General features: G+C 44.1%; 1 protein-coding gene across 1 annotated transcript in view; it reads right to left on the reverse strand.

Moving 5' to 3' along the window:
* The window catches only part of DNAJC13 (DnaJ heat shock protein family (Hsp40) member C13), a gene marked incomplete in the record, with an annotated part of 3,140,357 nt that overhangs the window by 2,741,368 nt on the left and 371,323 nt on the right, over positions 1 to 27,666 (reverse strand). The window contains 1 exon segment of the mRNA XM_044066722.1: positions 14,747 to 14,788. Coding sequence (XP_043922657.1) covers positions 14,747 to 14,788 — 42 coding nt within the window.

Genomic DNA, 27,666 nt, shown 5'->3' on the forward strand with positions numbered 1-27,666 from the left:
GATACTTAAGCATGTGAAAAAGACAATTCACGGATGTAATGGCAAGAGTTGCAGAGGTACAGACTTTTTTTTACCCCACCTGTCCAAGGCCCTAGAGTCCTTATCAGAAGGCACAGGGTTTTTAGCAGTTGTAGCCTAAACACCCTTGGGGCCTTGAGAAATAAACTCAGGATCAGCAGTAGGGTTTTTAAAAAGGAACTGATGAGAATCAGGAACCCTATAATACATATCACGTTTTCTGGGGGCAGGAGGAACAGAATTAGGAGTTAAAGAATTTTCCATGAAAACATCATCCACAACTTCCAAAACTGGATGTATAGCCAGTGGCTTATGCTGTGGCAAATCCAAAAATTCCCTGATTCTTTTCTTAGACTGAGGAAAATCCTGACATCCCCATTTAAAGTGCTCCCTAAGAGTATTCAAAGTATCCCCAAAGGAAAAATCTTCTGGAGGGGAGGCAGAAGGGATAGATTCCTCAGCATCAGAATCCTCAAAGCCAGAAAAAAGTTGAGAATTGTTTTCTTCTCCAGCAGACATACTGGAGATCTCAAAATCTGAGACAGACAAAACATCAGGAGATAATTCCCTAGCCCTCTTGGAAGGGGGGGGGGTGACCGCCCCTAATCAGGGAAAGATCACCAGTCATCCTTACCAACTGGGACTGAGGTACAGGAGGGGAGGCAGACATCTGCTTGTGAGTAGATTTGCGGCTGGAAGATTTACTAGCAATCCAGAGGGAATTGGGAGGCCTAGCAACTGCAGAAGTCTGAACCAAGGTAGTCAGTCTGGTTCTGGTCTCATGTCGAAAAGAGGAGGCATCAGAAGCCAGTGCCTGCATAGCGGCTCCGGGCCCATCTGAGGTGGCAGCAGGCGGAGGGTCTGAAGACGAAACAGCAGCCTGCGGCATAGTGGACTCCATAAAGGTCTCGGCAGAGACTTGCGGCTGAAATCTGCAGACTGCAGGCTGCGAAAGCACCTCACTGACTACCGCTTGGCTGACTACCAATTTCACTGGTGCGTCATCAGCAGATTTAACCCTAGGCCTGTTGCGGTCCTTGTCTTTGTGTTTCCTAGGTATATCCGAAGTCGGGAGACCAGAAGACGCCATACCGACGAACTTAGGCCAGACTCCAAAATGCTTATACAAAATCTTAGCTCTATGGCGTATGGTACGTGGGTTAAATGAAGCTTAGAGATCGCAGTTAGGGGAGTCGTGCTCAAGGCCCAAACAAGTTATACAATAGGAATGGAAATCACGGTGCGGGATCTGTTTTCCACAGGCAAGACAGTTATTAACTTTATCTGACATTCGTTAAAGCAAGAAAAGAGGATCCCCAACGGCGTACTTATCTGAAGGCGCTTCAACTTAGTAGTCGGAAAACAAAAAGAAAGTAAACGGCCGACCGGCATTAGTGTGAATTGCATCTGCTTCATGCTCCGTGGCAAGAAAGACTGAGGAAATGGCTTTGCCTGCCTCCATTTATACCGGACATTCTGACATCAGTTTTACAGCCGACGTCATATACCAAGGACTCTGGTTATTCATCTGATGTTCTGAAGACCATGAGGTGAGTAAACCCAAGAAAAGCAGTTGGTCCTGATAATATTATGGGAAGGATTCTAAGAGATTGTGCTACCCAACTGTCCACTGTACTAACATGTATATTCAACACATCCCTGCAACGAGCCATTGTACCTATTTGTACCTATTTGTTTCAAAAATACAATAATCATTCCCTTACCCAAGAAATCACAACAGACAAGCCTAAATGATTACCTGCCAGTTGCTCTTGCATCCACATAATTAAGTGTATTGAGCGGTTGATCAAGAACCATACCTCTTCAAGCCTACCTGCAACACTGGATACATCACAGTTTGCTTACAGATCTAACCGCTGTATGGCTGATGCAATAGCTATAGCACTTCATGAATCCTTGGCATATCTAGAGAACAAAAATTGCTATGTCAGAATGCTGTTCATAAAATTTAGTTCCGCCTTTAACACTGTCATCCCCACAGAATCTGATATCGAAGCTGATCCAGTTGGGCATCGATACCCCTTATGTAACTGGATAATGGACTTTCTCATCAATAAACCCCAAAATGTATGTGTGGGAAATAACAGTTTAATCAGTATTACACTGAACATGGGTGTCCCCTCAGGGCTCGTACTGAGTTCTCTGCTACTCACCTTGTTGACACATGACTGCATGACCAAGCATGAATCCAACAAAATCAAGTTTGTAGATGATACCACTGTTGTAGGTCTTGTCAGAAATGGTGAGGAAACAGTCTACAGGGATGAAGTGGAGCATCTGATAGGCTGGTGTGACAGCAACAATCTGGCCTTAAATGTAAACAAGACCAAAGAATTAACAATGGACTTCGGGAGGACTCAGGTGATGCATCAACCTTTGGAAGTTAAAGGGGTGGCAGTGAAAGAGTCAAAAACAAAAAGTTCCTAGGGTGCACATCTCAGATGACCTATCCTGGCCAACTCATATTAGCCACATATTGAAGAAGACCCGTCTGCACTTCCTATGGTAACTGAGGAAGGCAAACTTGTCTCAGTCCATCCTCAAAGCCTTCTACAGGGGGACCATCAACAGAATCCTCACACACATCATAGTTTGGTAGGGTAAATGCAAAGCATCTAACCGCAAGGCTTTCCTGAGGGTAGTGAGGACAGCAGAAAAAGTCATTGGTTCCTCTCTCCCATACATGGATGATATGCACTAGACTATGTGTGTGGGAAGGGTGAGGAAGACAATCAATGATCCCACTAACTCTGCCCATGGCATGTACTTCCACATTTCCTTGGGCAGGCGGTATTGCAGCTTACACTGCAAAACATCTAAACTGAACAGGAGCTTCTTCCCTCTATCCATAAGGCAGCTGAACTTGAATGTCAGGCATGACAGCGAATATTAGATCAATATGCCACTTGCTGTGAAGTATCTATAGTAATCACTCTGGCAATGGGTTATAAATAACTGGTACAGTTAGCCTGACTTCTTATGCTATTACTTCCTGAATGTGCAATTATCAGGACCGAGTCACCACTCCATGCACATGCAATATGAGCATCAGAATACATCATGCAACTGATGAAGTGCAGTATTCTAAGCAATCACAATGTGTAGTCATAGTCTTGCAATACCTACTAGCTTAATATTGTCAATGTCTTCCTGTCCAACTGTGGTAATTTATTGTGTTAATATTTTAATTACTGTATGTGCATTAGTCTGTCATTCAAACTGTGTTCATTGTTATGTCTTGCACAGGAACCAAAGCAACATAATTTTGTTCAGCTTGCACTGCTGTGTATATCTGATTGACAATAAAATTTACTTTGACTATGAATAAATTAAGAGAACTCATTCACCACCTTGGACATAAAGGAGCTGTAAGAAGGGACACCTTGTCCTTATGGAACACTAAAAAAAAGGAGAACAAACCATATATGGGCGGCGCAGTGGTGCAGCAGTTAATGCTGTCGCCTCACAGCAAGAGGTTCTCTGGTTCGATTCTCGGTCGGGGTGCCTTCTGTGTGGAGTTTGCATGTTCTCCCTGCGTTCGCGTGGGTTTCCTCCGGGTACTCCGGTTTCCTCCCACATTCTAAAGACATGCGTCTGGAGCATTTCTCCCCGGGCCTCTGCTGAAAACAGGATCTGTGGAACCTAGTCGGACTTTCCCGGTCAACAAATGTTAAATAAATAAATAAACAAATAAATAAATATAGGCTTGTAGCCCAGACACCCGTCTGGCAGAAACAAGGGCCAACAAGTACAGTCTTTCAAAAACAATGCTGTAAGGAAGCTGAAGCAGCAGGCTCAAAAGGAGCCAGGGTCAAGTTTTTTAAAACAAAATGAAGATCCTAGGGAGGAGGAACAGGCTTCCTGGGAAGTCTAATATGAAGGACAGCTTTAATAAATTTAGTTTCAAACCTAGAAGCTGAAGGAGGTGATAAAGGCAGACAAGCAGATATAGCTGATATGTGGGCCTTAACAGAAGAAAAAGCCAACGCAGTATTCAGCAGTTCACACAGGTGAGACAGAACCAAAGGAACATCCACAGAAAGTGGATTCAGGTTACAAGACAGACACCAAACAGAAAACCTTTTCCATTTGGATAAGTAGGTTTCCCTAGCTTCATGCAGGAAGAACTATGCACATTTTCAGAAAAAGGTGTCTATATGGAATCAAAAATCTATTACCCACAGTGTCAGCTGAAGAATGGACAGGTGGGGATGGATGAGAGATCCATTTTCCTGTGTGACTAGGTCCACCCTGTGAGGAAACTTGTGATGAGTGCCCTTGGCTAAATGCAGAAGAGGGAACCAATGTTTTCTCGGCCAAAAGGGAGTCACCAGCAAGACTTTAGGAGCATCCTGCTGTATTCTGAACAGGACTTTTGGAATAAGAAGGGGAGGAAAAGCATAAACATCCCCCTCTGAGAAAAAGAGAGGGCATCCACCTTCCAAACCAGAGGAACTGGGACTCTGACACAAAACAGAGGAAGTGGTCTGTTCAGAGGGGGAGCAAAAATGATCCATTTGAGGAGCATCCCACTGGTGGACAACATTCAAAAACACATCCTGTGAAGCACCCATTTGTGGGATTGAGTGATGGACCTGCTCTTACAGTCTGCCACAATGTTTTGACCTGAGGGAATGCAAACTGCCTGAAGTGTCACTTGATACTGGATAGCTAGTTCCTACACTAGGAGTGCCAACTGGCAAAGATAAGATCCTGCCCCCCTCCCCAATTTGATGACATACCACATTACTGTGGCATTGTCTGTAAACACCTAGAGAGGTCCTGGGGAGAAGTGGGGAAAAGAGAGGATGAAAGGCCTGAAGAGTCAGCAGAAGAGCTCTTATTTCTTCGATGCCGATTTGATTTTTTTTTTGTTGATGAGATGACCAGACATCCCTGTACCTTTAAGGAGCCAAAGGCTGCACCTCATCCCATATCTGAGGCATCTGTAAACAGCTCCCAATAGGAAAGAGGTGGTTGAAAAGGGAGCTCAGGATTGACAGTCAACTGCTGAATCCACCACTCAACTGCTGAATCCACCACTGAAGTGCCTGCTTGAGACAGGGAAGAGGAGGAACTAAGAAATCGAAGATTAGAATGCTGAAGCCAAGCAGGCTTTAGAAACCACTGAAGTTTTCTCATGTGGAGCCTGGAAAAAAAGGAGAACAGGAATGGTGGAGGCCATGAACCCCAGAGCTCTCAAAGTCCCTGGCTGCTGTTGAAGCCAGAGGAAGAAAGGACTGAAAGAAAGAAATGGCAGTAGGACCTTGGGAGGAGGCAGGGATACCAGTACTGGAACAATCTGGATCCTGTATCCCAAAAAGACATGATCCTGTGAAGGAGTCAGAAAGGACTTTTTGGAATTTATAGTGAAGCCTCAGGCTCTGCAGAAGGGAGTTGACAAAAATGAATATTGTGCAACAGTATCTCTGGAGAGGATAACTGAAACAGGAGGTTGTCCAAATAGGGAAAAACCTGGATCCCTCAGCCTGCAAAAAGCAATGACAGGAGTGAGGCATTTGGTGAACATCCTTGGGGCAGTAGAAAGGCCAAAGGGGCAAAGAAGAAAAATAAAAATGCCAGGAAGCAACCGAGAAACAAATACCTCCTGAAAAGAGGGATGAATAGGGATATGAAGGCAAGCATCCTTGAGGTCCACAGACACTAGAAAAGCCTGAGGAAACAGCAGAGGGAAAGTACAGTTGTGTACACTTACCATAAATGTAGATATTAAGAGTGTATTCACTGTTGCAGTCATCACCTCTGGATTAATCCTTGCTGTGGTAGCCCTCAGCCAGCCCGAATACCAGAGTCGATGCTTTTCTGCGTCGGCTGCTGTCACTTGCTGACTGACATCAGGCCGTCAGTGCAATAAAGCAAGGCAGCCGATGCCATTACATCAGTTTTTCTTGCCCTAACCAGTCAGAAGCTCAAGTAATATGGTAAAGAGGTCCTAGTGGCTAAAAGCCACCTAAAGAAGCTTATGTCTCCCTAAAGAAGGAAGATATAAGGGGGAAGGAGGGAGGGAAACCAGGACTGCAACAGTGAATACACTCGAGCATCTACATTTATGGTTAGTGTACACAACTGTACTATGTTTTTCCTGTTTCACTGTTGCAGTCATCACCTGTGGAAGGATTCCCAAAGCTGAAGAGAGGAGTGGTAGGATTAGTAAGAGACCTAGGCCTGGGTCAGCAAGCCCTGAAGAACTGCACAGGCAAACCCTACCCTAGCCTTAGAAAATAGAGGGAGGTGGTAATGCTTGGCAAAGGTATGGACAGAAGTCAAGGTGGCAGCTTCTAGGATGTCCCTGGTGGGAACTCCTCTGAGGAATGCTGTGGAAGTGGAGGCTGCCCTAGTGGAATGAGTTTGAATGGATTTAGAGGGGGTTTCCCCATGTAATCTACAGCAGAAATGGATACAGTGTGATATCCATTTGGAAATGGTTTGCTTGGAAATGGCCTTCCCCTCTGCCCCTGGGGCAAAGCTGACAAGTAATTTGTTTTCCTGAAAGGGTTTAGTATTGGTCCAGATAGTATCCGAGCCGTCTGTGCACGTCTAGTGAGTGCAAAATTCTTTCTCCCTTGTTTTTACGGTTAGGAAAGAAGGTGGGTAAGATGTATGGCCTGGTTGAGAGTCACACTAGATGCCACCTTGGGCATAAAGGAAGGTTAGTCCTCAGGGAAACCCTGTCTGCATGGAAAATGATGAAGGGCTCAATGGTCATCAGTGCCTGAAGTTCTGAAACCCTTCTAAGTGAAGTGAAATGGCTGAGGCGTGGATTTTAATAGAAGAGAAGGAGAGGCCACTATTACGTAGCTTGGCTAGGTAGTCCAGGATAAGAGGGATGGAAGGCTGCAAGGTATTGCCCCCTCTGGACTGGCTCCAGGAATAGAATCTTTTCAATTTTCCTGCGTAAGATTTTCTGGTGCTGGGCCTTTCTGGCCTCTGTGATTATGTTTAGGACCCGTTTGCTCAACTGGGGCCCCTTGTTTGCCTTTAGAGTATTAGCTATACTGATAGTTTGAGAGTCTGCAAGTCTGGGTGCAGCATCCCCCCCCCCCCCCACACACACACACACCTGAGTCAGGAGGTCTGAGATCAGGGGAAGCTGCCTGGGAGGCTGTAATGTCAGGCTGCACAGTAAGGGGTACACCAATGTTGCCTGGGCCAATCTGGAGCAATGAGGATGGCCTTTGGTCTCTCTTCCATTATTTTGATCAGTGCCTTGGGAATAAGAGGCAGAGGAGGGAATGCGTACACAAAGAGGGTGTTCCAGGGGAAGATCAATGCATCCACCTTCCACGGTTGGTGGTGATACTCCCTGGTACAGAATTATTTCAGCTGATGGTTCAGATGCGAAGCAAAGAGACCCACCTCAGGAGTCCCCCACTCCTGTGTGATCTGTAAAGATTTTTCTGTGGAGCTGCCATTGGTGGGGGTCCAGTAAGTTCTTGCTTAAGTGGTCTGCCAGGGTGTTGTTGATCCCTGGCAGGTATTGGGCTATTAGGTGTAGTCCCATAGAAGAAGTGGTCAGCCAGAGGTTCATGGCTAGCCTGCACAGGGGGTAAGATTGGGTCCCTCCCTGTTTGTTGATGTACCACATTACTGTGCTGTCTCTTTTGATAAGGAGAACCCCTGGCTTGAGACTGATGTCAGAGCCTTTGCACTGCCACCATTTCCTTCTGGTTGATGTGTAAGGGAAGGTGCTGGGCATCCCAAAGACCTTGTTTGCACCCGCCCTCTAGGTGAGCGCCCAAGAAATGTCAGGCATCGGTGGTAATGGTCAGCACGGCAGGGCTAAGGGAAGACCCTTGTTCTTGGCACAGGTCCCTGCTCACCAGAGAAACTTGGCCCTTATACAGGGGATTGGAGAGAAAGAGGTCTCTAGAGGTTGAGTGTGCTGACACGAAAGATTCTTTAGATACCCCTGAAGTTTTCTCATGTGAAGCCTGGCCACAGGAATTAGAAGGATGCAAGATACCATGTACCCCAAGGTTTGCAGGAACGTCCTCACAGTGAGGTGACTTCTGGAAGCCAGCTGGGAAAAGTAGAGAGGCAGGAAGCTCTGCTTTTCTGGGGATAGGAAGGCCATTTGGGATGCTGTGTCCAGCAGTGCTCCCAAGAAAACGATCTTCCTGGAGGGTGTTTGCTTTGATTTCTTCTCGTTGATGGTGAACCCTAAGGAAGTTATAAGGGTTTTGACAAAGAGGAGGTCCTGGAGCAGCTTTTCTTTGCACTCTGCCTGAATGAGGCAGTTGTCCAGATAAGGGTAAATCTGCATGTTTCTCTGTCTGCAAAATACTATGGCAAGGGCTAAGCATTTGGTGACTACCCTGGGAGCAGTAGATAAGCCAAAGGGTAGCACAGGGAACTGAAAGTGCTGTGAGCCTGCTCTGAAGCGCAGGAACTTCCTGCAGGATTTCCTTGTAGGGATGTGGACGTAGGCATTCGTTAAGTCTAGGGTCACTAACCATGCATTTTGTCAGCAGAGGCAGCAGCTGCTGCAAAGTTAGCATCTTGAATTTGGGGACCACCAGTGAGGTGTTCAGGATGGATAGATCCAGGATGGGGAACAAAGTGCCCTCTTTTCTGGGAACAAGGAAAAGTCTGGAATAAAAGCCTTTGCCCGTTTGATCTGGGGGAACAGGTTCTACCACCCCCTGGGGCAAGAGAGTTTGGACTTGTTTCAATGCCTCTGCCCACTGATTTGGAGGCAAGTCTGGGTATCCTCTTGGAACTGGGAGTTCACTGAAAGAGAATTTGTATCCCTGATAAATTATCTTTAAGACCCATTGGTCCTTTGTTACTGAAAGCCAATTTTCTTTGCAGAGTGAGAGCCTTCCTCCTAGCCTTTGGTGAGTGAAAGAAGGGCAGAGGGGAGACAGGGAGTCATTGAGTGTTTTGGCCATAGAAGGATGGCTTAGAACTCCCTGTTTTAGGGGCGGAGGTGGTCCACTGTTTGGGTCTCTGTTGTCTCTGGGATAGGGGCATGGATGGACTGTCCCTGCTGGGTGTACCTTGATCTTGTCTGCTAGGTGCAGGCAAGGACCAGTGCTTAGAGGGAAAATTCCTGATGAACCTAGAATGTTGAACCTGACAGGAATCTTTTACTGTCTGCATATATTTTGCTTCGTCTTTCATCTTTTTAAGCACCCCTTCTGCTTTTACTCCAAACAAGTGGTCCTTATCCAAGTGTGCATCAATTAATTAAACACTGAAGCCACAGAGAAATAGCATTGCATCAATTAATTTAGACTTGACATGATCAGGGAGAGGCTGTTCCTTCAACCATGCAGGTCACCTAATGACAGATCCTGACACTGCTGCCCTGCTTGAGGCTTCTATGGCATCATATCCACAGTGTAATGAGTGTTTGGACAATTGACAAGTAGAGTGTAGTCTACTGAACACAGAAGGCGTTATAACAGATATGGGAACACAGGTTGATAGCAACCTCTCTTTTGACCACCATGTTGCCACTGTGGTCAGAAAGTCCTTCTATGTGGCACATCTCATTACAAAGGGTTTTGCATCCAGGAAGAAATAAGTCATTGTCAACCTCTACTCTTCCCTCATTAGGCCAATCATCGAGTACAATGCCCCATTTGGCATGTACCTCACTAGATGTCTGCAACAACTGGAGAGGCTGCAAAAGTACCTCACAAAGAGGATCCCAGGCCTTAAGCACTTGTCTTATATGGACAGACTCAAAAAACTCCAACTAGTCTCTGTCTCATATCGCCTACTTAGAGGCGATCTCTGCTTGACTTACAAAGCCACGTCTGACCCAGCTCTGTTAGAAATGCTACATCTAAAGAAATCCCAATCGCTCCGCACCACATGCTCCAGAGACCTCAACCTCATTACCACAATCAACAGAACATGCTGGAGGGACAGGTTCCTCACCCAGAGACTGCCCATACTATGGAATAGACTTCCCATACATGTCAAGCAGAGCAGCTCACTGGCCCTCTTCAAGAGGAATCTTGATGAATGGATGGGAAAAAGAAAATTCATGCCAGTGATCACTCCAGTGGCTCTACTAGACGGAGGCACTAAGGTTGGGAGGCACAAAGCCAGGGTAATCCTATGGGCTAGGCTTGTGAAGGCTCCAGGGCCATTAGCCTAGTACACATCTATGAACCTATGAGTGCAGTAAATCTGCTAGCTCTTTCGAATTGGCACGATCAGGAAAGGTTGAAATCTTTTGCTTTAATAGTTCCAAACTGTGTTGTTGATATTTTAACATATGCAACTGAGAGTTGAGCACTCTGATAGGTACGGTTGCAGAGGTGTATACTTTTTTACCTCATCTGTCCAAAGCTCTGGAATCCTTGTCAGAAGGAATAGGATTCTTTGCAGAACTATCCTTAGCTCCTTTAGATCCCTGTGTAATGACCTCTGGGTCTGCAACAGGATTTCTGCACAGGTATTTGTGAGAATCCGGTACTCTGTAATACCTGTCAGATTTACTGGGAGTAGGTGGAAGGGCATCAGGGGCAAAGCTGGATTCATGGAAAACACCATCCACCACTTCTAAGATAGGGGGGTGGCCAGGGGTCTGTGCTGGGGCAGATCTAGAAACTTTCTTAGTCTTTTATTAGACTGAGGGAAGTCCTGAGATTCCCAGTGGAAATGTTTCCTGAGGGTGCGAAGGGTTTCCCCAAAGGAAAGGTCCTCTTTTGGGGAGGCAGAAGGGATAGATTCCTCTACATCTGAATCCTCATAAGCAGTCAGAGGTGGTTGTTCCTCTTCAAAATCTGAATAATCAGATTCCTCAGAATCTTGTTCTGTCATTATTTCAGAAGGGTGCCTTTTCCTTTTAGAAGTTGTGGCCTGACTACACCTGATAAGAGAAATAAGATCCTCCGCCATTTTAAGCATTTGGGCTTGCAGAGGTAGAGCAGGAGTAAGTTGGTGGCTAGAGGTAGATTTTCTAGGAGGGGCCTGGCCCATTGGTCTGAGAGAAACAGTGGTCTGATGAGAAGACATCGTTTTTTGTCTAGAACTGGAAGTGCGAAAGGCCTCCTCGGAAGCTGGTGCCTGTGTTGCAGCTCCAGACCCAACTGAGGCAGAAACAACCAAAGGCTCGGAAGATGAAGATTTCTGTGGCATACCGGACTCCAAAAGGGTCTTGGTAGAGGCCTGTCATATCGGGCATCAGGGGCCACAAAAGCACCTCACTGAATTCCGGAGAACTGACGAACTGCTTACCGGTAGCATCGTCAGAAGGCTTAGCCTTGCGTGGTCTGTCTAGCTTTATCCCTACGTTTTTTCGGTATGTCTACAGATTGTTGGCTGACTGACGCAACTTCAGAATGTGAAGATAGAAGGCGAAAATACCTGTCTACAACAAGAGATCTACGACAAACGGTTCTCACATTAAAGAGGGCACAGAACCGGCAACAGGGGACATCATGGTTTGGGCCTGAACAAGTGACAAAGCATGAATGTAAGTCTCTGTGTGGGATTTGCTTTCCACAGGCGAGACAATTGTTAACTTTTTCGGACATTAGTTAGTGCAAGAAAAAAGGATCCCCAACAGGATACTTAGCTTTAGATGTTTTCAGCTGTAATTCGAACTCTAGTAGCAACCGACCCGCACACTTGCGAACTGCTTCTGCTATGGGCTCCATGGCAAGAAAGGCTGATGTAATGACGTCGGCTGCCTTGCTTTATAGCACTGACGGCCTGATGTCAGTCAGCGAGCGATAGCAGCAGGTGCAGAAAAGCACTGATGCTGGTATTCGGGGCGGCTGCGGGGTACCACAGCAGGGATAACCCCACAGGTGATGACTGCAACAGTGAAACACGAAGAACATCAAGGTCTGAAGGGACATTCAAAAAGAATGGACCTTCAGAAAGTGTTTAGATGACAGAGGACCAAAATAAGTCTCCAAGTGCCCTCTTTCCTGGGAGCAAGAAACATGCTTGAGTAGAACCCATTCCCAGTTAGTGAAACTGGAATTTTCTGAATAGTTCTCCTGATTCAAAAGATCCTGAAGCTTCCCTGGAAAGACAGGCAACTGCTCCTAAAGGGGCTGAGGAATGCCCATGAAAGGGGGAAGACATTTCCATACCATGAAATACCCTAGGTGGATAATGGACAGAACCCAGGAATCCTCAGTAATCTTTAACCAGACAAGAAGGGACAGGGAAAGACAAAGTGAAAGAGGAATGTGGCTGAGAAAAACAGGACAGTCAGACAGCATACCTGCTTTGTCAGGATAAGGAGACTTCTGTGTCACAGTAGTCTCGGTAGCTTTAGCAGGAGGAGACCACTTTTCCACCTTTTTTACCCTTGGGGGGGGGGGCAAAACTGCCTACGAACAAGGGGCGACTTATCAGAGTAATTTCTTTGAAACTTAGGTACAGGAAGAACAAAAACATGTTTAAGTCCCTGCAAGGCCTTGTCCTCATCCTGAAGAGACTTAATCAGCAGCAGCTTCACCAAACAAGTGTTCATCATCTACAAGAGCATCCATCAACTCAGCCTTAATATCATCAAACAAAGCCTGAAGCTTAAGCCAGGAATACCTCCTCACAGGATCAAAAGCAGCAGATCTAGAAGCAGCATCTTCTGCATTATAACTGCATTTAGTAGAATGGCGAACCACCTGGGAAGAAGTCTCTAGCAGGGAAAGAGCAAACGTCTTCCCTTCAGAGTCAGGGAGATCATAAATTACCTGAAAGGCTTGAGAAAGAAGACAAAATATTCCTGGGATATATGGGTCTGATAAATGACAGCCCTAAAAGCCAAGATATAAACCTTTTTACATAGTACTTCCATAGTTCTGCTGCCTTTACCAGAAGGAAGTAACTTAGTAGAAGGCAGTAAAAGAGATGGCTTGTCAGATGCCATGAACACCACAGAGAGTTCAGCAGGAGGACACCTGTAGAGAAATTTGCAGTCTCAGGCACCCTATAAAACCTATTAGATTTCTTGGGGGCAAGAGGCTGGAAATCTGGAGCCTTAGATGGAGTAGAAAAGGCATCCAACTATGCAGGCAAAACAGGAGGAACAGCAACAGGTCTACGAGAGTCAATTTACAGAAGCTCAGAATACCTCTTCTGGACCACGGAAACTGGGTGCAATCCCATTAAAAAAACAAACTCCATCATTCTAGAGATTGTATTCTCAAAAGAAATCTCCTCTAAAAGTAGTGACAGAACTTGTGGACTCCTCTTCCTCAGAACCCTAGTCCAAAGGAGAGGGGATCAGAGATGAATAAGCAAGGGATTATTTGTCTGAATCCACCTCCTCTTCAAAGGAATCCTATTCCTTGGGTTTTTTTAAGGGGAGTACAGGACCAAGTGGGAAGCAGGAACAGAAACTCCATGAGAAGGTTTCAAAACCATAAGGGCATTGAACAACCCCTGAGTGAAATTTTGCCATTCACACGGAGGATCCTTTGGAGGCGGAGAAACGTGCTTTGTTTTTTTGTTTCTTTTTCAAAGAGATGTCCACCTTGTAAAATTTAGAAGGCTCAAACCCTGGATTGCATTCAATAGTTGGTCAGAAATTCCTCTATAACCAAAATGTGAAGAACACCCCTAGGCCCTTCAGAAATAATCAGCCGTGGTTCACCCTGAACATCTGAAGTGGACATCTGCAAGGCCTCCGAAGACATGAAGGAGGAGGTTGGATTCATGCCCGCATCCAAAACAGTCATGGCAGAGAAATCCAACGGCAGAGCTTGACAATCATCCGGGTTTTCATTAGCCTCAGGAGAGACATCTGGCAGAGGTGGCACAGCAGAAGAATTGGACCTAGATTTCTTATCCTTTTTTCTTCACGGACAGCTGATCCTTGGAGCAAGAAGTTCCTTCCATAGCATCTTTCGCTAAAAGCTTAGGACACTGGTTCTCTAAGTACAAGGCCAAAGAGGAAAGCTGACTACGGAGAGTCTTTGGAATGAAAGCCTGACAAACAGAATAGGACGTATGGCTGTGGGTAGTGCCGAGACAAAATAAGCACTGCTCGTGAAAATCTTTATGGGGAATATGTCTCTAGCACTGAGATTTACCCTTTCTGGATGATATGAACCCCACAAGCAACACACAAAAAGAAAAAAAGATAAGAGCAAAAAACCCCAATGGGGCACTTATCTGAAACAGCTTGATGAACCTGTAAACAATGTGGGTGTTCAGACCGACAATCAAAATATGGCATACGGACAGGAGACAAAGAAGCTCTGAGGTTGGTATGTCGTCATCTTTATGCCCTATGCGGAAAGCATATGCGTGACATACAAAGTACCCTTAGCAGCCTAAAGGCTCTGGTATAGTGGCAGATGTCAGTCCACCTTTGTCAGGGAATTCCTACTGTAAGGAACACTGCAACAGTGCAATGGAAAGGCATAGACTGAAACTGACAGAGCAGAAAAACACAACATGCCACTGTAGTTCAACTGATTGTGTGATCATCTCATGCTTCTCAATCCTTACAGAATAAGAGATGGCAGTTAACTGTAACAGCAAAATCATGCAAAATGGCAACCCCACCAAATCCTGCTATTGCAAATTATAACAAACTAGAAAATAAACACTGAGTGATGCCATCAGCATTGCAAAAAAAAATTCAAGACAATAAAAAATGTTTTCTTCAGTTTTTTTGCTGTGGCTGTCCTTTAAGAATGTAAAGAAAAATGCTCTCCAGCTGAATAATTGCAAATCCTAAGTTTCACACAATCAGGATACTTACCCTTCCTGTAATTTTACCCTCAGCAAACTCTGTCCGGAATCTCTGTGGAAAAAAATGAAACACACATTATACAACTTGGCAAAACTATGTTAAAAATTCTCTATCTTTTCTGTTTTGTACAGACAAGGGACACATTAGGTAAACTATATGCATTTATTTTCTAAGACACATACTACCCTACACACTCTCATGAACGGACTTAAATGATTCAAATGGGAGGAAAAGCATGGCTCAGTGTTACAAGGTGCGGTATATGTTCATAAGCAAAGCAAGTGATAAAAAGTCTCAACAAATATGAAGAAGCATGTAACAACTCCATCCATAAACCCATTTCTGTTCATGAGTTTGGGTTGTCACATCAACAATGACAATCATCTAGAGACAATATTCACACCCCCAGGTTACTAGCCCTGCCACAGTCAGTAATTAAAAACTGAAGCAAGACTACTTGAAAAACTTTCAAAAAAGATTCGGGCTTAAATAATCCAGCTGACTTCAGGGCCGTTCTCAGCAAAGTACTTTGGTAAAAAAAAAAAAAATAAAACTCTGCTACTGAAAATTATCTAAACTTGACAACTTCTCAGGACAGTGGCAACAAAATTGCAGACTACTATATATACTTCAACAACATCAAAGTAAGCAAATCAACAAGACAGTCCATTAAATATCCCTTTGCTATCAAATCCACTAAATTACACACTAAACCTTCAACCTGTTTCCCAGCATACAGAAGCTACTACTTAATGGGAAATACCATGACTTGTTCTCCATTGTTGATGTCCTCCACAGGTTAATTCGTTTCCACAATACAACAACCTAACAGTTTCACACTTGCGTGCACACATTTTTTAAAAAAAATAAATAAATAGAAAACTATTTTATTGTTTAAGATGTGGTACGAGTAAAATCATGCAAATTGATAAACAGTGTAAATTCTAAAAATTACTCTCAAATACAACAGATTATAGACGTATTTACAAAATTTTATGCAAACCAGTTTGGCTTTATGAAGGGGTGAAAACTGTGTTAGTAACATTCAAGTAACTTCAGATACTGAAATGATACTAGATTGTACTGAAAAATAATTATGCGAGCTGGACGCAAAAAAGCAGAAGTTGAAGATGGAATTAGTAATAATGACAAAAGAACACTCCAGCATGAACTTATAGTACCATTGCACTTGTTTACTAGATCATTTAAGTATGGGGAGATTCTGTAAGATTGGACACATGCACCTGCTAAACCCATCTTTAAGGGAAAGGGGAATAGAACAAACCCAGAGGCATATAGACCCATAAGTTTACTTTCTTGTTGTGGAAAAATAATAGGGGTTACTTTGGATATACAGTAGTCAAAACTGGAAAGGTTAATACCTGAAACCACACATCAGCATGCATACAGGTTCAAAGGTATATACTATGGGAATGACCCCCAGGGCCATTATAACCCAACCCATGCAACCCAAATGTGTCCCCATGTAACATGGCCATCTATTTGGAGGGGTATGTTAGTTAGGAGGTTGCTAAAGACAGAGTGTGTGTGTGTGTGTGTGTGTGTGTGTGTGTGTGTGTGTGTGTGTGTGTGTGTGTGTGTGTGGGATGTTAAACACTACTAGTAAATATTCCCTAACTATCAGAGACATGAGGGCAAGTCTGGGGATGAATTTTCAATTTTCCATCCAATGGTCAAGGTTACCTTTGAATAAGATTGGACTGTCACATGGATGAGGAACCTATTCCAGAGTGTGGGGATCCTTTGAAACATCTGTCTCATCAGCATGTTCTATTTGTGTTGCAAAGCATCTACTGCTTCTGGTGCTATTCATTTTGTGGACATGCAAAAGGTCCATCAGTGCTGGATCTGAGGATGCTTTATATGCCAGGCACAGACTGTTTCTCAGTAACCTGTAGAAGACAGTATAGAGACAGGGCTTTAACGTGATCTGTACAGCACAATGTGTTAATACCCTGGATTCTCGGTGAAAAACCTCAGAGTGTTCCAACTGTTGCCTATGCCTGGTCAGGCACATGCCAAAGAGGAAATTGGACTCCATGATGGGTCTGATATGGGCTGTGTAAAATTGTACACCAACTTCCTTGGACCTAAATGCTATACCTTTACTTATAAGTTGGGCGACAAAATGACTCGTTTTACTACCTTGGCTATATGTGGTTCAAAGGTCAGATTACTGTTTGTGTGTGTTCCCAAATCCCTAACTAGAAGGTCAACTCTTCGAGTTGAGTTATCAATAGAGTAATTAATCTGGATGGACATTTCTCCAACAGGCATTTTAACACATTTCTTGGCATTCAGTTTTAATCTGTAGCTTTGGCACCAGACATTTGTCTGCGTCTGACTCTTGTGGGATGTTAGTTCAATGGAGGCAATGTATGGTATCTCCCAATTTAAATTTGTCTGCAAACATGGTGAGCCAGAGGCCCCAGACATTAGCCTTGACCTCCAAGAAGTATATGGTAAACAGGAGTAGGCCCAGCACAGAGCCTGGAGGTACTCAGCTGGTAATCCAGTCTCTTGGTGGAGGTCGTCTCACCAATCCTGACTTCTTGGGTCCTATCTGTGAATCAGCTGGCAAGCCAGTGAGTTTTGTAAGGATTTGTGCTTAGTTTGCAGTTTGTCAACAATACCCAAATGGGGTACTGACCTAGGTAGGCGGTAGACAGATTTCTTCTCATCCATTGGCTTAGTGACCCTCTCAAAGAAGTCTAACAGGTAAAGCAGGTAGGATTTTCTTTTGACAAAACCACATTAAGATGGGTCCAGTGTCTGTAGGTTGCCAATGTCTTTGTTGACCATTTCCATGACAATTCATTCCACAGTTTTGCATACTAAATTACTCAGACTAATGGGTCTGTAGTTTTCAGGGGTCAGTTGAGGGTCTACCCTTGTGAAGAAAGATAACAGATACAGTCCTCTACTCAAGTGGAACACAGCTTGTTTAGAGGTTGTAGTTGAAAAGTGACTCAAGTTATCTTGATAGGTCACATTTTAGCTATTTAGGAGTTGAAAATAGAGCTACAACTACCTGTAACATGATGTGGTATAACAAAACAACTGCTATAAATGAAAAGGTGTGCTGTGATATAATTTACATAGACTTATTTTCATACTTTGATAGGGTCATACATAAACTCTGATCAATAAGATCAATCAGAACTAAATATTTATGTAACCTTGATATGATGGACAACTGTACAGCTTGCAAACAGGACATGGCAAGTATACAGCAATAGGATAGGTGAAAATCTAGGTTACTATGTCCCACAGGGATCTGTCATAGGCCCATACCCGTTTAGGCTGCATCTTTCAGGGCTATCTTTTTTCATCTGACGTGGTCTATAGTCTATATGCAGATGACATGAAAATGGGTAAATTAACTACATCTGTGATAGATTAAGCATATCTGCAAAAGAACATTACCTGTGGCTAGGTACAAGAATTACTGCATCTAAGCCATTGGGAACTCTTAACACGAATATAAACACAAAGCTGATTTAAGTATATACTTTTTTGCTCTGTTTCACTGATATTTACCAATCATGTGCTGCTGTTAGGTTCTAGGTTTTAACAGTATTCTGCTGTGTTTTGTGAACATATCTCAGGTTTTACGTCCAAGGTTTCTTTACTTGTCTGTACGTTTGTTCTGATTCAGTATCCATTTTTTCTCCCACCCAGCCACCCAATTGCGGCTGTGCTCTTAAAAGCTGGTGGCTTGTGAGTTGCCCACGTCTACTACAAATTTGATATTGGACACTTCTCTAAGTCCAATTGCATCAGCTCATTCTACTGTATACAGTGAAATCATTTGAGAAGGCCCACCCCCTTTAGTTTCTTAACCTTGAATTATCTTCAGTGTCCTCCCTTCCTACTTAACTACAAAAACTTTATTTAGCTGTTTTACTGTTTTTATGTCTCTTCCTACTTTATTACTTTATCTTGCTTTTACTGCTTGTTCTTGAAGTGTTCAATTGCATTTATTCTGCTACATTTATAACTGCTTGTTAGCAATCACAACTACAATCCACTCTGCTACAGGCCCCATGAAGGAGCTCAGTGTCTCTCCAACGTAACACCACTCTTAAGTATTCAACTGCGGTACCACCTTTATCATTCTTATAAGAAAAGTGCAGTCCGGGTCTGAACTGTCTGCAAACAGCTAAAGTTAACTGAGTATGTGTCTACCTGTTTGAGCCAATATTCATTTTCCCCTGGAGAGCACTCTGCTTTGGCTTGTAAGCAGCCGCCCACCCCCACACACACTCATTCATCTTCCACTTTCTCTTATTCCCTTCTATTAACAAATAGTATCCATAACTGATCAATATTGTGTTTGTTAATTTACACCGAGACCACAGTAGCCTACTGATACAAGGTTATCCTGTTTTTCCACCTGAGTAATGGTTAAGAAATGACTTAGAGTTTCAGAGCAGTCCTTGGTCAATTGTGATTGTTTCTTAAACACAAACTTGTCTTTGCTTTGGCTCATTAGCAGCAGTACAAAGAACTGCCTGCTCACACCCTTGTTCTCCACTACCCCTTCCCTGTTTATTACCTTAAGACAATCCCAAATTTAATAAATATTACCTGTGGCAGGTACCATTTTTACAACTACAACCACCCTTGTCACTATCATATGTTCATTTATCAGTTAACTCTGTTACCAGATTGTTTCCAGCCCCCTCATAAGAGCAACTAACGGTCTCTACCCACTACGGTCCCCACCCTGCCCCCTATTCCCTCCCGCCCCCAGTGGTCCCACCTTTATTACACTCACAAACCCCTACCATCTTTCCAGTAGTCAACCACAGCACTTACCCAGCACTACCTCCTCCATCTTCCCACTACTATCACACCTCCTCAACTAACATGTACAAGCATACCTTACCTATGCTCACGGCATGCACTCTCCTTGCATATCTTACATCCTACCAAAGCTCCATCATTCCCCCACTCAACCACTACCCACACCACCACTAATGTCTCACCCTCACTCAGCTCCCCTCCCACCAACTCAAGAAACATCCCTATGCACCCCCACATGTTCTACCAACTATATTACTTAAACATAAAGCATCCCTACAACTTAACACAGTAACCCTCCCACCATACCTATTACCCAAAGAGCACAATCATAAAGTTTCCCTTATAATCAAACGCATTCAAAAACTGAGAAAACTAATAACCTCATGCATATCCAAACTAGCCCTAAGTACAGATATCCACCCCAACCCTGGCACTACCATCTCCAACCCCAATCCTCATAATCAGACTAGAAACCACAACTTCTCCCATATTACAGCCAATAGAAAGCCACATTACTTCCTTCTACTAAGCCTAACTATAAGAAGTATATCCAACAAAGTCCATGAACTCCATGCCACCATAGACTTGTACTCCCCAGATATAGTCATCCTGACAGAAACCTGGCTAAGACCTCACATTACCAGTGAGCAAATACTCCCTACAGGTTATGGCATACTAAGAGTAGACCGGCTAAACAAGAAAGGAGGCGGTGTAGCTATAATATTTAAACAGCATCTAAACATCCAGATCTTAAAATCATCAGCTCCACAAATAGGCAATGAAGAAATAATATATACCAACCTCAAAATAAACCAAAACAAAACCATCAACATAATTGGATGCTACTTCCCACCTGGCCAAAACATCCCTCCACTAGAAAACCTCCTCAGCTGGTCTACCCACCATCTCCCCCAAGAAACTATAATTTTAGGTGATTTCAATATTGACTGGCAATCCTGTTCTGGCAACCATCCAACCCATCATGTAAACCGTCATGGCTTCACCCAACTAATCCAGTCGCCAACCAGGATAAATAAAAACTCCAGCAAGCATACTACCCTAGACTGGATACTAGTCAGTAAAACCCCCCAGTCAAATATAACAGGCTGCTTATCAGACAGCCTCAGTGATCACTCCCCAACATTCCAACTCAAAAAATACCTATACCAAGCTAAACCTGTCATCTACCGTCAAATACGTAAAAAACTAAACTTTAACCCACTCACATTCATCTCATCCCTCAAAGAATGCAACTGGCATCCTCCAAAGTACCTCAGTCTTGATGACACAGTTGAATTTTTTAATACTACCTTCCTGAGCATGCTTAATTACCATGCCCCCATACGACTTTACAGAATCAAAGCACAATCCTCCCCATGGCTACAGAAAACCACTAAGTCAGAAATAAAAAACAGGGATAAAGCCTGGGAGCACTGGCGCAAAACCAAAACCCCCTCAACTGGACAGAAATTCCTAGAACTACGCAATAGAGTCAAAAAGCTAATAAAACAGGACAAATTCCAATACTACCAGTCTGCCCTAGACTCCTCTCAACACAGCCCCAAACAATTCTGGTCCTCCATAAACTCCATCCTCCACCCAGGTAAAGTCAGTACCCCTCCTCCTAACATCCCTCACTCCTCAGAAAATATTGCTACCTCATTCAACACACACTTCACACAAACCATACTATCACTAGCTAAACAACACAACCCCCTCCCCTCCAACCCACACCTTCAACTAGTAATCTCCCCACTGCCTTCTCTTTTTCGCCTGTACCTACCTCCAACATAAAAAAACTCTTAACTAAACTTAAGCCCACCAGATTAGCAGCAGACAACCTCCCAAGAGAATACCTACAAATCGCAGCTGATGCTCTGGCCTACCCAGTATCCATCTTGATTAACCGATCTGTCAGAAAGTTACGTTCCCACACTGTGGAAAGTATCACATATAATTCCCCTCCACAAAGGCGGACCTCCACAGAACTAACCAATTACCACCCCATAGCTATTCTCTCTCCACTCTCCAAAATACTAGAGAGATGCATACACTCTCAGGTCTCAGACTACCTCCTTACTAACAACCTCCTTTCCAATACTCAGCATGGTTTCCGACCAAACCATAGCACCACCACTGCCTTACTCTCCTTTACTAACACTATCCTTCAGCATAAAAACAATGGCCATCTCTCCTCTGCTACTTTCCTAGACCTATCTAAAGTATTTGACATTGTCCCATACAAACAACTTATCTCTGTCCTCAATAACCTATCCTTCTCACACAATTAGTCACCAACTGGTTTCAGAGTTACCTGTCTGACCGGCAACAATCCGTTGTATGGCAGAATGACATATCTCCCCAACTACCTGTCTCCATAGGGGTTCCCCAAGGATCCATCCTTGGACCCCTACTCTTCTCTGTTTTCACCAATAATCTAGCCTCTGCCACCAAACATGGCACACTCATACAATAGGCAGATGAGTCAACCATCATCTGCTCAGCCCAGTCCCTACCCAAACTGCAAAAAATCACACAGGAAGCCTTTTCCTCTGTTGAAACTTGATTATCCGATGCCCAATTAATACTCAACCCAAACAAAACTAAACTACTCATCTTCCAACCCACCAAATATACTCAAAACAACTCTCACTTTAACATCACAGCAAAAGACAACACCACTATATACTCAACTGAACACACTAAATTGCTAGGAGTGGAAATAGACAAACTAAAATTTGACATTCACATATCCTTGACCATAAAAAAAGTCCACAAAAAACTAGGAGCACTATACAGAAATAAGCAACTTCTCACCAAAGCAGCAAAGATTTCAGTAGCAAATTCCCACCTTATCTCCACCCTACTTTATGCCTGTCCAATATATACCAACCTAAGGCAATGCGATCTAAACAAGCTAGAGACCTGCTACAACAAAATCGCCAAATTCGCCAAAGGGGCATCCTACCGTAGTCACCACTGTCTCTCACTTGCTGAACTGGGCTGGCTTGAACTCCCTTCACCTCCTTCAATGGTATCAACTCTCATTCACCCACAAACTAGTAAATCATCCACTAAATGTCCCATCCCTCCAGAATCTACTCCAACCCTATCGCACCACCAGACCACTAAGATCCAGCAGCAAAAATCGCTTGCAGATCACTAAAGCCAATAACTCTGCTGGTGAAGCACTATTCTCTTGCACCACAGCCAAATTATGGAACTCCCTCCCACCCACAATTACCTCCGTACCATCATGCACCCACTTCAAAACTTTACTAAAAGCGCACCTAAACACATGCTGGCTATGCCCTTGCAACTCCCACTCTAATATCACCCCCCCCAATCCAACCACTACCCTTCTTTCCACTCCACTAACTACTTTGATTATAGCAAGCTCAGATGCTCATAAGCCAGTATTTATTATACAGCAGGAACTTCTTCTTGTAACATTTGTTAATGTCGGTTATGTACTTCACAGATAAAGATTCTAGTTCATAGGTTTTGAATAAAACTATGCCTATTATTTTGCTGTGCCTCTGTCAAGCAGTGACACTGAAGTAACCCCATCCATTGGTCAAGATTTTTGTTCCACAGCATAGGAGTCTCTGGGTGATGAATCTGTCCCTCCAGCACGCTCTATTAATAAGGATCTAGATTTTTGAGGTGAAGCATATTCATCAAATCAGGGTTTGACATGGCCTTATATGTCGAGACTGAATAGAGCTGGAGTTCTTTCAGTCGGGCAGCATAAGACATATTTTTGAGACCCTTTATCCTTTTGGTGAGGAACTTTGGGGCCTTTCCAGCTGCTGCAGGTGTCGGGTCAGATACATTAATGAGTGATGAGTACAGGGGGACGATGACCTCTTGATCTAGATGTGAATCCCTTCATGATCAGGTGGGCAATGCAGAAGGTTTTCCTAACTACTTTAGCAACATGAGTGTCAAACTGTCAACCTGGGTCCCCAGATCCCTGATGACTTCTTCTGTGCTCAGTGGATTGCCACCTATATGGTAGCTAGGTAACCTTGTTTTTATGACTATGCATTTCTTGGCATTTAACTTTAGGCCATGGCTCTGGCACCAGTTATCCGCTTCTGTGAGGGATATCTGTGTCAGATGTGTTTTCGACTGGCGCCTAGTTTGCAGTCATCTGCAAACTTTGTCAGCCATAACCTCCTGTGTTTGCTTGTACTTCAGAAAAGTAGATGCAACAAGAGTGGACCCAGGACTGATCCCTGTGGGACACCACTTGTGACAGGCTTTGAGTCTGAAATGGCTCCAGCAACTCTGACCCTGTGGGTTCTGTCACTTAGCCAGTTTGCAACCCATCTTGTGATGTATGGGTTTACCAGGTCAAGGTAGGCTGTATGGACTGCCTTTCCTCATCAATGGCCGATCTGCCTTTGACAAAGCCAAACTGGGTTGGATCCAAAGTCTGCAAGTTCCCTATGTCTTTATTTATGAGTTCCATTATGATCCTCTCCATGACTTTGCAGATAAGGCTTGTCAAGCCCTGAGGTGAGGCTAAGATTAAACAGCTGTCCTAACTGCGGGTTTAATTCCTCATTGAGTTCGTGGAGCACACAGCCGGGGACACCATCCAGTCCCACGGATGCTGTGTTTTTTGCTTTGGAGAGAGCAGTTCTCACCTGGGTGTTGGAGATGTTTGGGGGGCTACAATCCTCTGGTATAGATATAGTTTGCACTGAACCTGTCAGCCAGTTGTCTACTGATGTACTATGTTCTTCATCTGTAAATATGTTGTAAGTAATTGGTATGTAAATTGTTAATCGCTATGTAATCCAATGTAACTACTGTCTGTTTATTTTAACTGTGGAGCTTTTCTCCCCGGGCCTCCGCTGAAAATGGACCTACGTCCAGTCGGACACTCCCGGTCAACAAATATAAATAAATAAAATAAACAAACGGGATTAAACTGTAATTGTTACTCTAAGTACCTTAGTTTTGGTTAAAGGATTGGGCTTCAGACCAGTTATTTTACATTAAGAAGGTTTGTGGTCTGCACTGTTGTGACAGGAGAGGGTAACCTCTGCCCTTCTGAGCTGGGAATGGAGTATGACAGCCTATTGTGTCTGCTGTTCTAAGTGCCTTTGTTTCAGTTTAAGCACCGAGTTCCAAACCAGTTATTTTACATTAGGAAGATTTGTGATCTATACTCTTGTGGCAGGACAGTACAGCCTACACCCTTCTAAGTTGGGATTTGCTGGTGAAGGCTTACTGTGCCTGTTATTTTAAGTGGCTTTATTCTGGTGTAAGCACATGGGTTCCAAACCAGTTACTTTACATCACAAGGATCTGTAGTCTAAACTCTTGTGGCAAGAGATGATAGCCTATACCCTTCTGGCTGGAAACTGCTGGCTGAAGGCCTATTGTGTCAATTACTCTGAAATGTCTTAGTTCTGGCTTAAGCACTTGTGCACTAAAAAGAACAGTTGTGTACACTTCCCATAAATGTAGATGTTAGAGTGTATTCACTGTTGCAGTCATTACATTTGGGTTATCTGCTTGCAGTAGACCTCAGTCGGCCTGATTAACAAAGTCTTGGGTCCTGCGTCAGTTGCTGTCCCTTCTTCCATGACGTCAGGGGTATAAAACATGCAGCCAACGCCATTACATCAGTTTTACTTGCCCCAGATGTCAGGTGCCCCCCTAATGGGAAGCAATTAAATCTATAATACAAGGATATACCTCCAACAAAAAAGCAAATACACCAAAAAGCTTTTTGAGCATGGTAAATGAGTAGAGGTATAGCCAAAAGAAGACAGGGGGCTGGAGGGAGGGTAACCAGGACTGCAACAGTGAATACACTCGAACATCTACATTTATGATAAGTGTACACAACTGTACTATGTTCTTCGTGTTTCACTGTTGCAGTCATTACATTTGGGTAGATTCCCAAAGCTAAGGTTGGGAGGAGGAATTTAGATAGAATTAGGACCAGCTATACGGCCCTGCAAGACTGCAAGGGCAAAACCAGATCTGGATTTAGAAAAAAACTGGCAAATGACAATGCTTGGTGAAAGTATGTACAGACCTCCAGGTAGCAGCTTCTAGGATGTCCCTTGTAGGGACGCCCCTGAGAAAGGCTGTAGAGGTAGATGCAGCCCTGATTGAATGGGGTCTGATTCCCTGTGGGATAGGTTTTCCATGGTGCTTATAGCAGAAGTGAATGCAGTAGCCTATTCATTTTGAAGTGGTTTGCTTTGAAATAGCTTTCCCCTCTGTCCCTGCAGCAAATGCCACCAGCAGTTGTTCAGATTTCCTTTGAGGTTTAGTCTTGTCCAAGTAGAATCTATGTTGTCTGTGCACATCTAAGGAATGCAGTGTCCGTTCTCCTTTATTCTGTGGGTTAGGAAAGAAGGTAGGCAAATGAATGGACTGATTGAGAGCCACACTGGATACCACCTTGGGCATGAAGGAGGGATTGGTTCTGAGGGACACCCTATCTGCATGAAAGATGATGAAAGGCTCCACTGCCATAAGGGCCTCTAACGCAGATACCCTTCTTGCAGAAGTGATTGCTAAAAGGAAAGCTGTTTTCCAGGAAAGGAATTTTAAATCTGCAGTAGCAGCTGGCTCGAAAGGAGGAGAGGGGTGAGTTTCTCCAAGACAGAGTTAAGGTCCCAGGCTTGAGTCGGAGCTCTCCTTGATGGCCTTAAATTTTTGGCCCCTCTGAGGAACTGCTTGAGCAGTGGATGAGATAAGAGGGGAGGCTTTGTGCTATAATGAGCTGAAATGGCTGAGGCATGAATTTTGATGGAGGAAAAGGACAAGCCCTTATGAAGCATCGCAATCAAATATTGTAGAATCTGAGGTAAATTGGGCACTGCTGCGCTCATCCCTTGAGACTGGTTACAGGTACAAAATCTTTTCCATTTTGCAGCATAAGATTTTCTAGTACTAGGCCCCTAGCTTTTAAAATATCCATCACTGATTTACTGAGGGGTGGTAAAGGACAGATTAGGTAATTAGCCAGGCTGCTAGGTTCAGGGTTTGCAGCTGAGGGTGCAGAATCTGGGTCTCCTACTGAGACAACAGGGAAGGAGTCTGAGGCAGGTGCCATGGGGCCAAGCATGACACACTGTGCAGAAGGGGATACCAGTGTTGGCATGGCCAGTCTGGTGCAATTAAAATCGTCCTTGGCATGTCCTGTTTGATCTTTAGTAGTACCTTGGAGAGCAGAGGCACAGGAGAAAAGGCATAAAAGTACAGTTGTGTACCTACCATAAATGTAGATGTTGGAGCGTATTCCCTGTTGCAGTCATTACACTTGGGTTATCCTGCTGGCAGGCGACCTGCAGTCGTCCCGAGTTCCAAAGTCCTGGTCCTGCATCAGTTGCTGTCGCCTCTTCCCTGACGTCAGTGTGACAGGGGTATAAAGGTTGCAACCGATGCCATTTCCTTCAGTTTTTCTTGCCCCAGATGTCAGGTGCCCCCAGATAGGAAGGCTGAAAAGATAAAAATATGCCAAAAAAAACATGCATATGTTACTATAAACATTTCCTTTATCTACAAGCAAATACACCACATAGGTTGTATAGAGTTGAGAAGTAGAGCAAAGTCCCAGCAAAGAAAAGGGGGATGGTGGGTGGGTAACCTGGACTGCAACAGTGAATACACTCGAACATCTACATTTATGGTAGGTACACAACTGTACTATGTTCATCATGTTCCACTGTTGCAGTCATTACACTTGGGTAGAATCTCAAAGCTGAGGTAGGGTGGCTGGGTCTAAATTGGATTTGGCAAGGCTAACAAGCCCTGCAGAACTGCAGTGGCAAAGCCTGCTCTGGATTTAGAGTAGAAAGGTAAGTGGTACTGCTTGGTGAAAGTGTGCACTGAACTCCAGGTTGCAGCTTCTAATATGTCTTTGGTTGGTACTCCTCTGAGGAAAGCTGCTGAAGTCGCTCCTGCTCTGGTAGAATGAGGCCTAATGCCCTTAGGCACAGATTTGCCATGTTGTGCATAACAGAAGCGGATGCAGCGTCCTATCCATTTGGAGATTGTCTGCTTTGTAATAGGCTTTCCTTGTGATCCTGCAGCATATGCCATGAACAGTTGCTCAGTTTTTC

Source organism: Protopterus annectens, chromosome 3.part1 (genome assembly GCF_019279795.1).
Source record: "Protopterus annectens isolate FY-2018-M chromosome 3.part1, PAN1.0, whole genome shotgun sequence".
In the NCBI taxonomy this organism is placed as follows: domain Eukaryota; kingdom Metazoa; phylum Chordata; order Ceratodontiformes; family Protopteridae; genus Protopterus; species Protopterus annectens.